The sequence below is a fragment of the Schistocerca gregaria genome, chromosome X, assembly GCF_023897955.1.
Source record: "Schistocerca gregaria isolate iqSchGreg1 chromosome X, iqSchGreg1.2, whole genome shotgun sequence".
NCBI lineage: Eukaryota > Metazoa > Arthropoda > Insecta > Orthoptera > Acrididae > Schistocerca > Schistocerca gregaria.
Window position 1 is genome coordinate 148,495,258 of NC_064931.1, and position 13,840 is coordinate 148,509,097.

The 13,840-nt window shown below is 37.6% G+C and overlaps 1 protein-coding gene across 2 annotated transcripts in view; it reads right to left on the bottom strand.

Annotated features, from left to right (window-relative positions):
- Positions 1-925: 925 nt before the first annotated feature.
- LOC126298637 (uncharacterized) overlaps positions 926-13,840 on the bottom strand; it is a 247,974-nt gene continuing 235,059 nt past the window's right edge. Inside the window, exon 18 of one of the 2 annotated variants that reach the window (XM_049990048.1) lies at positions 926-1,241. In XM_049990048.1, coding sequence (XP_049846005.1) covers positions 1,153-1,241 — 89 coding nt within the window. In that variant the 3' untranslated portion in view covers positions 926-1,152. The remainder of the gene's footprint in view (positions 1,242-13,840) is intronic. The other variant, XM_049990047.1, reaches the window with a different exon arrangement.

The following is a 13,840-nucleotide window of genomic DNA, read 5'->3' on the forward strand; positions in this document are numbered from 1 at the left end:
AATTGGAAGCCACTGAATTATCCTGCAAAACCCAGATGACACCTTCCTACAACATACCTTGTTTTACTCCTAAGTGAATCCCATTGATTTTATTAACCCTTTCTTCGCACCTGAGACCAGGACCCTCTGTCACATTATCAATGTCATCAGCAGTTATAAAGCCACCTCTCTAATCCCATTTAGGGAATAAAAAACCGCAGGACTGGTGACAGGTGTGTACAAAAATTATCATCACACTACTCATAAACGCTGTGTAGTATGCGAGAGGTTCAACTGCGTCAGTGGTGCAAATCATATACCACATTATCCTCTCCTCCACAACAACCAGCGATTATCATCTAACTTGAGTAAAGCAACCTCTTGCCTCAAATTCTGAAGATGTTGTGACTGCTTCCTATGATCTCAACCTCAACCAGTCCACAGGGCCCCATGTCCACCAGCGTACCAACACAAGTGTTCACTCCTTCCTCCCAGTTTTCAGTACTTTCACACAATGTTAAAAACTGAATTTAATGCACCAATTAAGCACAAGATGTGAAGAGAGAGAGAGAGAGAGAGAGAGAGAGAGAGAGAGAGAGAGAGAGAGAGAGAGAGAGAAAGCAATATCTGTGTAGATGGAGGAAAGAATACACTAAATACGAACAGTAAAATGAATATTAACAACTAATCAGTAACTGTTAATTTCCTCCTCAGTCTTCATGTTCATGTCTCCCTTGGACATTTTATGTATACTTACCCACTACTGCCCAGTACGCAGACCATTTTTCTATCTTTTTTTGGCTGTAAAATCAATTGTGTACTTTTTAAAAGAGTGATAGAATCTTTGTAATCATGCATATTTTTAAGAGTTATATTTTTATGGACACATTATGTTCTCATAAACTACACCAGAATAGAAGTGAGTCAAACTTACAAAAACACGCAATTTGGCAACATATTTTTTTAATTATTACAGTAAGTAGAATTTCACATATTCTTACTACAGTAAAGTATGCAACTTCTCACTATCACCGTGACCTGAGCCCATAAATCATATGATTCTATAATCTTCACTGTGACTAAAAGCAAATTCAATTCTAATACATATTGTATACAAAGTAAACCTTTATGAGATGGAGCGTGCAAATGACATGTTCATCCAGTTCAGTGGCATTATAATACACCAGTGGGTGTAATGTAAATAGGTGCAAAGTCTGTGCTGTTATCTTGCTCTAAAGCGATGCTTTGTCGATTGTCCAGGTCTAAAACAGAAAGATATATTAATAAACTTCCTTATTATTCGCTGCTACAATAATTTCATCGATATCACACAACTACAACAGTAAATAAATAGTAAACAGCTTACATTGTAACATAGATCAAAAGTCAAATAGTGCTTCACATATACTCCAAATCTGTAGGTGATGTTTCTCAAATGGGTGCTAAGTAATACTTATAGTTGCTGATAGCTATGTAGTGTACACACAAAAACAAAAATAGTTGGGCACGAATTTTCTCTGATAGCAATTTCATTAATATGGCTCTCATTGTAATGATAATAATTCTTTATATGGGTGATCGAATTCTGCTCAAAGTACACTATAGTAACCAATATTATACACCAACTAAATTCTTAAATCAGAAATGACTACCACAATGTTTCAAGGCTCAGATGGAGAACTGATTGACACTATTGATAGACTTAAGTCCCACATGACAAGAGAATACTAAAGGCCATGTGTACTTCATGAAAGAATCACAAAATATGAAGGTGCACAAAAAAAAGAATGAGTAAAAGTCTCTTTTTCCTATCTATAGTGTACAACTGCATGATAATCCATACAAATGACTAGAAATACTATCCTAGATATCTCAGTCAAATACCCAATGAAGCTGCATGGATGTGCTGTTTCTCACTATGGTGATTTTGAATTGACAAGATAAATGATTTAAAAATGTCACTTGACTAAAAATGTTTCAAAAGCTCATTCATCTTTTGGCTGTCATATCAGTCTCATTACATCTATACTCAGGTTGGAAGAAACATTTTAACACATGACTCAGATGAAGACTATCTCAAGGCGTCTTCAACCCATAGGCTGATTTTAACAGTATAGTGCTTAACTAGACATAGTCCTATTGGAGGTGGTACATCTTTGCCTTCTTCCAACCATGAAACTGACTTCTTTTGTCAGTTACGTAAGGCTTCCTATTTAACATGGGCTCTGAACCAAGAATTATCTTGCCAATTTTCACATTAATAAATCAATACCAGAGGTTAAAATACACTGACAGGAGAAAAAATTACAACACCAAAAAATAATTAATGTAGGCCAATGAAATTTTTAAAATACATTTTTCTAGGAAACATGTTTGATCAAACACTGCAAAATCATAAGTTAATGTCAGTGCGAGATAAGCCATAGCAAATGTTAAATTCTTGTTTATTAATAACTGCTGTAACAGCTAAATAGATGGTTTGAGGGGAATAATCTTATGATAAACACCAAGAAAAAACAACATTCCTAAATTTCTGTTTAAAAGGTGATCCATGCTGCACCAGTGTGACAATGAACTCCAACAAAATTTCATCTTCTCTGGAAATAAAGTTTTTGGGCTTATGGCTTCAAAATAAATTCAAATGGCACCCACATATAAACAAAATTAATGGAACATTAAATAAAATATGTTACAGTTTGCATTTACTCTCTGTCAAAGCAAGTCATAGCACTGTCCGAAGTGCCTACTTTGCCCAGTTCCACAACATCCTACTGTACAGAATTATATTCTGGGGTAATACACCACTTAGTTCAACCATCTTCTTAACTCAAAAAAGAACTGTAAGAGCAATGCCATATTCTTGACAAACAGATTCTTGCAAACCCCTCTTTCAAAAGTTATCAATTCTCCCTCTTCCCTGTATGTATATAATAGAAATCTGTAAATATATTAGAAAGAACTTAAAAGACGTAAATGGAAATTTTCATATTCATAAACATGATACAAGACAAAAGGATAAGTTTCATGTCTAGTCAATAAGGACATCAGCTGATAAAACCTTCACAGTAAACAGTGCTATACACCCGACCGAGACTCGAACTCGGGACCTTTGCCTTTCTCCGCCATGTCTCCGCAATATCCTTTCTTTCAGGAGTGCTAGTTCTGCAAGTTTCGCAGAAGAGCTTCTGTAAAGTTTGGAAGGTAGGAGACGGATACTGGCAGAAGTAAAGCTGTGAGTACCGGACGTGAGTCGTGCTTCGGTAGCTCAGTTGGTAGAGCACTTGCCCGCGAAAGGCAAAGGTCCCGAGTTCGAGTCTCGGTCGGGCACACAGTTTTAATCTGCCAGGAAGTTTCATATCAGCGCACACTCCGCTGCAGAGTGGAAAATCTCATTCTGGAAACATCCCCCAGGCTGTGGCTAAGCCATGTCTCCGCAATATCCTTTCTTTCAGGAGTGCTAGTTCTGCAAGTTTCGCAGAAGAGCTTCTGTAAAGTTTGGAAGGTAGGAGATGGATACTGGCAGAAGTAAAGCTGTGAGTACCGGACGTGAGTCGTGCTTCGGTAGCTCAGTTGGTAGAGCACTTGCCCGCGAAAGGCAAAGGTCCCGAGTTCGAGTCTCGGTCGGGCACACAGTTTTAATCTGCCAGGAAGTTTCATATCAGCACACACTCCGCTGCAGAGTGAAAATCTCATTCTAGTGCTATACACATTTACAATAGTCTTCCATATAAAGTAAGAGACATCATTATTCTTGCTCTTTCGTAAAACCCTAAGGGCATTCTTATTGGATCATTGCTTCTATTCAGTAGCAGAATTTCAAGAATTTCTAGATCGTTTAAGATACAAAAGACTTGCAGTGCAGCTACTGAAAGAACCTTTGTGGATAAAGCTAAAAATTCAGGTATATGCTGAAATAATTACTGTGTGTGTGTGTGTGTGTGTGTGTGTGTGTGTGTGTGTGTGTGTGTGTGTGTTTTGTATCCCACAATCTGGAAAGATTTATAGGATGAATTAATAAACCAATAAATCAATCAATAAATCAACCACCAGAATGTTGAATGCATACATGCAAATGCATTCTGTTGTACAGTGCCCGATGTCAGTCTGTGGGATGGATTTCCATGCCTGTTGCACTTGGTCAGTCACTACAGGGGTGGTTAATGCTGTCTGTGTATGATGCTGGTGTCGTCACCTGATGATGTCAAATGTGTGCTCAATAGGAGACAGATCTGGTGATCGAGCAGGCCAAGACAACATGTCAACAGTCTGTAGAGCATGTTGGGTTACAACAGCACTATGTGGGTGAGCGTTGTCATGTTGGAAAAAATCCTCTGGAATGCTGTTCATGAATGGTAGCACAACAGGCCCAATCACCAGGCCGACATACAATTTTGCAGTCAGAGTGCATGGGATAACAGTGTGAGTGCTCCTGCTGTCGTACAAAATCACATCTTAGACCATAGCTCCCGGCGTAAGTCCAATGTGTGTAGCACACAGATGGGTGGGTGTTGGTCCTCAACTGGCCATTTCAGGAAGCATGGCTCAGTATTTCTACAGGGGACTTCCAAGGACTTGTTGAGTACATTCCATGCCGAGTTGCTGCACTACACTAGTCAAAAGAGGTCTTACATGTGTATGAGGTCAAGTATCCCTTGACTTGTGTCACCTCAGTGTAGTTCTCACAGAAAATACAATACAAATGGCTACAAAAAATGTGCAACTGGAAACTACTAGCTGAATCTGACCACGTGTTCATTGCATCTAGCTCAATGGTTTCAAATTACTGAACAGATACACTCAGTGATTCCAACAGCTTCATGTAGCACTACTGAACATGGGCTTGTGTTGTATACCGTCCAGTGAAAACAGTCGGAATGCTTAATAAACATCTTCACATATAAGTTCCAAATTCCTTTACATTAGTAACTTTAAATACACACCTACAACTAGGGACAGGAAAATTATGCATAAACATGACAGATAACTCAAAATCAGCAGTTTTTACTGACATAACATAAAATCGGTAGCTTCTACAAAATTTCTCCATTTCCATATAAAAATCTTATGAATCTGTATGCACCAGTTTTCTGATATAGATAACTGGTGGTTATTTAATGTTGGCCGTGGCTATTTCTTGACGACTCTGGGGCAAGGTTGCAGTATGAATGAATCGTGAATCACAAACTGATGTGTTAAATTTTCATATACCACTGAGCCCCTGTAAGTGAATGATAAATTGGTTTAGAATGGGTCAACTACCAGCCCATATAAGCAAATGATCAAGATTTTTAGAATGGGTCAACTGTCAAACTCTCAGTAAACTGTCACAACATTTTAAAGGCAGGCAATGGAGGCATTTGTTTATACATTATTAGTTAAGTATGGAAAAAAGGTTAAGGTAAACACGTTCTATTTGTTCCCTTATAATGGTAACTCCAGCTTGGAACATCAACAAATTTAGGGAAAGGATACATTGTTACTATCCATATAAATGACCCGTTGAGTTGCAGACAGGCACAGCAAGAAGACTGTTACACATCAATAGCTTTCGGCCATGCCTTCTTCAGCAAAGAAAACACACACACATTGACACAAGCAAGTACACTTCCTGCACACGCCACTGCTATCACTGGCAGCTCGAACCGGAATGCGACTGTCACATGAATAACAATTTGGAATGGAGAAGTTGTGATGAAGCAAGCTGGGATATTTTCACTTCCCTCTTGTTTTGCCATCTGCCTCCTTAAATTCATGTTTTCATTTTAACTAATTACCATTAATATACATGAGAATAATCTGCATTTTCATAAAACAGAAAGGTTGTCCCTCAGTTTTAAAGACTATAACACCAGATCTAATTTTGTGCTTAGTTTTAGTATGTAATTGATTTTCTAACTTAGTTTGACTATTCCTGGTTAATGTCTTTCATTATAGGGTGAAATCAGTAATTGTTTCATATTGTAAATTTTATTGTTGACTTGTAAACACATTTATATTCTATGATAATGATAAACATTTGGAAAAATAATCACTAGGATTCTTCAAGTATTTATCTGGCTCTATTCGAAAACATGTTAGCACAGCCAGCTCTTAATTAATTCCAAAGTAATTACCAGTTTCATCAAAAGTATCGTTTGCATACCTATATATGTTAATTTCATCATTCAAACACATAATACAGCTTAACCCTTGTAGTAGAAGAAACTGTTAAAAAGACAGAATTTTCCAATGTATTCAATTAATTTAATGAGCTATGTTTTAATTGTAATTTCTGCAACTTAAACATTGAATAATGTGTAGTTTCAGTGCCTATTATTGTGATGACGTATGAAGGTCTGATTTTTGGTCCTGCGTCATTGAGTCCATGGTTAATTTTCAGATGAGAAACCCGTGCTGGTTGGGTCAACAACAATGCACCTGTCAGTTACATCATTTAAAGTAGTTAAAGTTGAACTTCCAGCCTCCATTTTTCAGCCGGTATCGTAATGCAGTACGTCGACACTGAGGACCATCAACGAGAAGTTAAAGCAGGGGAACATCACAAGGTGAAGGGGCAGGAAGGCAGGGTATGGGAGGGGGGGGGGGGGGAGAGAGAAGAGCACTGTCTGGTGGGACGTGCAAGAACTAGAGACTGCCAGGCTCGGCATTGTGCAGTGGGGTGTGAGGAAAAAAAAGGCAAAAGCTGTTAATGTGTAACAGTCTTTTCATTTAAAATGTAGCAGTCCTTTCATTGTGCCTGCCTGTGACGCAACAGGTCATCCTTACAGTGAGCAGCAATCTATCTTTTCCATAACTCTGTTGATATTCTGTTACAAATATTGTTTGATATGTTTGTACATATGTATTTTTGATAGCAAATAAATGTTGATGTTTTGAAATATTGTTTAACATACCAAACTGATCAAGAACATAAGTTATGAAGTTTTCTTTGACTATTAATAAACTTTATTATTGGTTCCTCAATTATGATACTATACTCCAACTTTTTGTATCACTGATGGTAACTCATAACCCAACTCTCACACTTTGGTATTGGGTTAAGTGACATGACATGACGGACAGTAAGAATACCCCCACGTGTGACGGCCAGTGTGAACTGGCCTTAACCCTTTGAATACCAGTGATTTTGCTTGAAACCATAATTTTATTAATTCTTTTTTAAAGTAACAGTGCCTTTAGCATGAAACCACTGATGCTGTTGCAAGACAGACATCTGGTGGTACACTGAGGTACTTTACGACTGTAGTGGATTGAAGCAGTCACTCACATAGTCCAAAGCAACAGCTGGTGTGGAGATTGTGTGGTTGTAGGAGACTGTAGCCTGTACCTTTTTCATTATAGTGGCCATATTGAGGAAAATTATTGGCAGTAAAAGAAATTATATCTCAAGTTACTGTAACATAAATATGAATTTGTACTACTCCTTTTAAAAGTGGTTTCAAAATGAAGCCACTGGAACAGTATGTAGTTTTGACATAAAATTTGTTACATTTTAGACAAATTTTTGTTATTATTTATGACTATAATTTGTTTTAAGTATTATGAGTTCATGGAAAGAATGAAAAATAGGATCAGGCCTGATCATGTTTTGCAATCAATGGAGTACGTCGCATGCCTCAACAAGGACATTGCACAATGTTTCCAAATAATTGATGAGGCAATTATTTGCATCGATATTCTATACGCTTGGTATCACATGTACCTAACACCAACTAATATTCAGCCAATCTGAACATGTCTTAATCAGGCAAAGTGTATCATTGATAAATAAATAATAAATACATCCCTGCAACCTAGACTGCTTGTCACCTCAAGTATACTACTGATTGCTGCATCATACACACAATGTTTGAAAAACATTTTCACTTTAGAGTGTCAAACAATGAAAACTCCAGGTTGGAAGATCTACAATATAAGAAAAAAGATAGATTGCTAGTCACCATAAAGACGGCATGTGGAGTTGCAGACAAGTACAACAAAAAGATTGTTGCACATTTAGCTTTTGGCTATAACCTTCTTTAGAAAATGGAAAACACACACACACACACACACACATTCATTCACACAAGAAAACACACCTCATGTACACATGACTGCCATTTCTGGCAGCTTGGAGTCGACGTGTATGTGAGGTGTGCTTGCTTGTATGAATGACTGTGTGTGTGGCCTTTCCTGAAGAAGGCTCTGACTGAAAGCTAAATGTGTAACAGTCTTTTCGTTGTGCCTATCTGCAATGCAATGTGTCATCTTTACAGGAGTTTTGCCTTATATTGTTACTTTCGAATGTGCATGATTTTAATGAGCTTGTAACTGACCACTTTGCTGAAGGGAAGGAGAGGAGAATGGATTTTATTCACCAACCTATTAATTAAAGTACGAGTAGTGTTTTAATTTTGTTTCATGCCGAAAATATTAAAAATTATATACCTGAGCAAAAATTTTTATATTTTATTGTTAGAGGAAAGATTGTGTTAGATGAAGGTTTCTGTTATGTTACTTGCTAATACTCTAAATTCTATGTCAAGAAATATTCTGAGAAGACAAAATTTTGCATGTTATTGTTTGGACAAAATCTCTTAATCTACAGCCCACTGGTTGGCACTTGCATGAATAATCTTAAAACAATCTACATCTACATCTACATGACTACTCTGCAATTCACATTTAAGTGCTTGGCAGAGGGTTCATCGAACCACAATCATACTATCTCTCTACTATTCCACTCCCGAACAGCGAGCGGGAAAAACGAACACCTAAACCTTTCTGTTCGAGCTCTGATTTCTCTTATTTTATTTTGATGATCATTCCTACCTATGTAGGTTGCTCAACAAAATATTTTCGCATTCGGAAGAGAAAGTTGGTGACTGAAATTTCGTAAAAAGGTCTCGCCGCGACGAAAAACGTCTATGCTGTAATGACTTCCATCCCAACTCGTGTATCATATCTGCCACACTCTCTCCCCTATAACGTGATAATACAAAACGAGCTGCCCTTTTTTGCACCCTTTTGATGTCCTATGTCAATCCCACCTGGTAAGGATCCCACACCGCGCAGCAATATTCTAACAGAGGACGAACGAGTGTAGTGTAAGCTGTCTCTTTAGTGGACTTGTTGCATCTTCTAAGTGTCCTGGCAATGAAACGCAACCTTTGACTTGCCTTCCCGACAATATTATCTATGTGGTCCTTCCAACTGAAGTTGTTCGTAATTTTAACACCCAGGTACTTAGTTGAATTGACAGCCTTGAGAATTGTACTATTTATCGAGTAATCGAATTCCAACGGATTTCTTTTGGAACTCATGTGGATCATCTCACACTTTTCGTTATTTAGCGTCAACTGCCACCTGACACACCATACAGCAATCTTTTCTAAATCGCTTTGCAACTGACACTGGTCTTCGGATGACCTTACTAGACGGTAAATTACAGCATCATCTGCGAACAGTCTAAGAGAACTGCTCAGATTGTCACCCAGGTCATTTATATAGATCAGGAACAGTAGAGGTCCCAGGACGATTCCCTGGGGAACACCTGATATCACTTCAGTTTTACTTGATGATTTGCCGTCTATTACTACGAACTGCGACCTTCCTGACAGGAAACCACGAATCCAGTCGCACAACTGAGACGACACCCCATAGCTCCGCAGCTTGATTAGAAGTTGCTTGTGAGGAACGGTGTCAAAAGCTTTCCGGAAATAATGATTCATTACCTGTTTAAAAACTGATGGCTAGATGCAGTGTCAGCCAGTAACAGCTTTATCTGCCGAAATAATGATTCATTTCCTGTTTAAAAACTGATGGCTAGATGCAGTGTCAGCCAGTAACAGCTTTATCTGCCGAAGTCATACTTCCTGATCCTTTTGTACACCACATCATGCAAAAAATGTCACATTTTGGAGAGATCTTTTGTGTGGTACATTAATTAAACTGCCAAGTTCCTTAGTACACAACAGTAAACACAAAAACCACCAAAGTCAGCACTTTAACTTTATCGAACACACAAATCAACATGGCATCTTGCTGTTTTGCTTCTTTCAGTCACTCTGACTATGCTACAGGTCACACACTTACCAAAGACTTAATTTCATAAAATACTAAAAATAATTACAAGTAAATATTGCAATAAACATTCCCAATATCCTGTTCTACTTCCAGAAACATTTTTGTGTGATGTCAGGTGCCTGTGCTGTGACTGATTGACAGATGCAAACCAAGCAGATGCCATACTGATTTGTGTCTTTTTGAAGCTGAGTATGGTATTTGGCAGTTTTTGTTTTTATATTTATATCTCACAAAAATATGCAGTTTAACTGATGTGCAGAATTAATTATCTTTCCAAAATGTGTCACTTTTGGTATGATTTGCTGTGAAAATGTTTTGAGATGTATGATGTCGGTGCATAAAACAGTTACCTCTGTTACAATTTAAAACAGTTTGAAGATGGGAAAAGGAAATGTTAATTATGAAACACAAATTGTTGAAAACATGATGAGAATTACTTCAGGCAGAGGTGAAGGGAGCAGTGAAATGCACTGGGTTGAACCTTCAAACTAGGCAGCCTTCTCTTATGACCATAGATATGTGGAATTTTGTGTTCACAGCAGTAGGTTCTTGCTTCAGCAATAGGATGGCAATGATAAACTTTATTAATGATGATATGGCAAAGAGATTGTTATGTAAACTAGAAATGGCAAGTCTCTGCGGTATAGACATTCCGAAAGGGTACAACTCCCTTCAAAATTTAGTGAAACAGCAACTTTTCACGCCAATAGAAAATATGGACAGTGTAAAAAATGTGTTGTTGTATTGAAGGCAGTTTGAATTCCATGTTCAAATATAGATGTCAAGCAGCAGTACTCACACTATACATGGTGCCCCATGTATGTTGACCACCCCAAATAAGTTTCTGTGCAGAATCAAACTGTAACATGTATCAAGTAAATTTGGTTTAACTACAATGAGAACATTGACCAGTATGAGTGACTTTTTTGTACCTTTGTTCATTACAAAGATATTAACAACAGAACATCCTTTTTAAATAGCATTCTGTATTTTTTATTTGATAATCTACTTCCTCTCCTCAAGACTTGCTTACAAAAATGCCACCGTCTACCATTGAAGTAAACATGATTTTATTAAAAATGTAACACAAACTGACTTTGACTCTCATGTACAAGCACATATCACAAGGTACCCTGGGTTATGTAACTCATCCACTTCCTGGAGTTTACACTAAACAAATGGAAACACAAGGATAATTCACACTGGTCACTCAGGAAACCGTATTCAGTTGAAGTTTTGTTTCTAAACAGAAATTTGAAGTTACAATAATACTTACTTTTGAAAGTTGTTAGGATGCAGAGTTATTTGTTTTTTGACTGGTTAATTTCAATAGGTTTGATGTAAAAGCTTTTTAAATAATGGAACAAAGTGACATGTGTGATGTCAATGAATGTATTACAAAATTTATTCAGTCATTGTGAATTCTTTGACATCAGCTGCATTAGGTATAGACCTGCTACCTATTTCTGTAACATGAAAATTTGTGCCGTACCAGGACTCGAACCCAGAGTTTCCATTTATCATGGGCAGTTGCCTAAACCAATTTGGTTATCCATGCAAACTTCCCAGACTAATCGAAATCTCTGTATGCCACACTGTATACTTCACTGATGCTCGCAACATTACTTGGATTCTAGTAACAGGGAGAATGAGACTACAAGGAGTCAAGATCAATGTTGTTATCATCGTTTTGCCCATCTACACATGTTTCACATAGTTCATTTTACAATGTGTTCCTTCAGCCATGCATTCATGTCTGAAGAATCAGACATTGTAAAATAAACCGAAATATTCTACAACTAATAGGTATATGTTCATTATCAACATAAAACTTAAAAACAACCAAATATGACTTGAGCAATGAAACTAGCAAATTGTTAAAAACATGATGAGAATAACTTCAGGCAGATGTGAAGGGAACAGTGAAATGCACTGGGTTGAGCCTTCAAACTAGGCAGGCCTCTCTTATGACCATAGATATGTAGAATTTTAAGTTCACAGTAGTAGGTACTTGTTTCAGCAATAGGGTATAAGACTGTTTTCTGGAAATGATTTTAAATGATTAATTATCTCATTTTGTCCTAATACATTATTTTTTCCTTTTGAGTTTCAGGATTTAAAAAAAAATGGACATGAAATCCAAATAATCTGAAAGCCCACTAAAATGCTCCTTTTGAGTTGTGTGATGCTTGTGATGTCACTGGCTAGCTCGCTACTCCTACTGTCATAAAGCTCATTCACAGTGATATCTTGTTTTGGAAGTTACGTTTCAGCAAATGGGTTATAAATGGTGTGTTGTACCGCACTGTACAAACATATCTACAAAAACTCCTGAAAAATTGTTTTTGAGTGTTCCAAAGAATGAGAAGATGCACAATAAGTCATTCCGCTGTACCAATGAAATTCCACCATGCCAATGCACAAATTCCCTAATTTAAGAATGTCCTGCACTCTGAAGTTGACATTAATTTACTTCCAAGATATGCTTTCCCACTGTTGCAAGGAAGGACAGCACCATCCAATAAAATTAAACTCACAGTGAAAATTCGAAGAATTAACTGTTGTTATATACTACACTGTGTGTTCACTTTGGCAGTTCAGTTGATGGACTACAATAGTTAACAAACAATCATCCATAGGCCAATGCTTCAAGTCCTGTCTGAAGGAATATTTTAACTTATTTGTAAAGGCCTCAACAATCCTCTCACATGAAAACGAAATCACATTTGCAAAACTTCACAACACTGGTCAGAAACATAGCTTTGCTAAATTTTCCTTAAGATTTCTGGTTAATGTAACCAAACACTTTTCACTTTATTGGACACAATCCTTTTTTCATCTTTTTTATCATTTAAAGTTTCATCATCTTACACAAATATAGAAAGTAAGCCTGCTTCACACACTGATGTTAGTTTCCACTAAAAAATATCACAGCCCTTACGTTTGTGTGTGCTGCATGTTTTATATTTCTCCACATACAAAACCTCATTCATCTACATCTACATACATACTCCGCAATCCACCATACGGTGCATGGGGCGGAGGGTACCTCATACCACTACTAGCATCTTCTCTCCCTGTTCTACTCCCAAACAGAACGAGGGAAAAATGACTGCCTATATGCCTCTGTATGAGCCCTAATCTCTCTTATCTTATCTTTGTGGTCTTTCCGCGAAATATAAGTTGGCGGCAGTAAAATTGTACTGCTGTCAGCCTCAAATGCTGGTTGCCTAAATTTCCTCAGTAGCAATTGATGAAAAGAACGACTCCTTTCCTCCAGAGACTCCCACCTGAGTTCCTGAAGCATTTCCGTAACACTCGCGTGATGATCAAACCTACCAGTAACAAATCTAGCAGCCTGCCTCTGAATTGCTTCTATGTACTCCCTCAATCCGACCTGATAGGGATCCCAAACGCTCGACCAGTACTCAAGAATAGGTCGTATTAGTGTTTCATAAGCAGACTCCTTTACAGATGAACCACATCTTCCCAAAATTCTACCAATGAACCGAAGACGTCTATCCGCCTTCCCCACAACTGCCATTACATGCTTGTCCCACTTCATATCGCTCTGCAGTGTTAAGCCCAAATATTTAATCGACGTGACTTTGTCAAGTGCTACACTACTAAGGGAGTATTCAAACATTACAGGATTCTTTTTCCTATTCATTTGCATTAATTTTCATTTATCTATATTTAGAGTTAGCTGCCATTCTTTACACCAATCACAAATCCTGTCCAAGTCATCTTGTATCCTCCTACAGTCACTCAACGACGACACCTTCCCGTACACCAC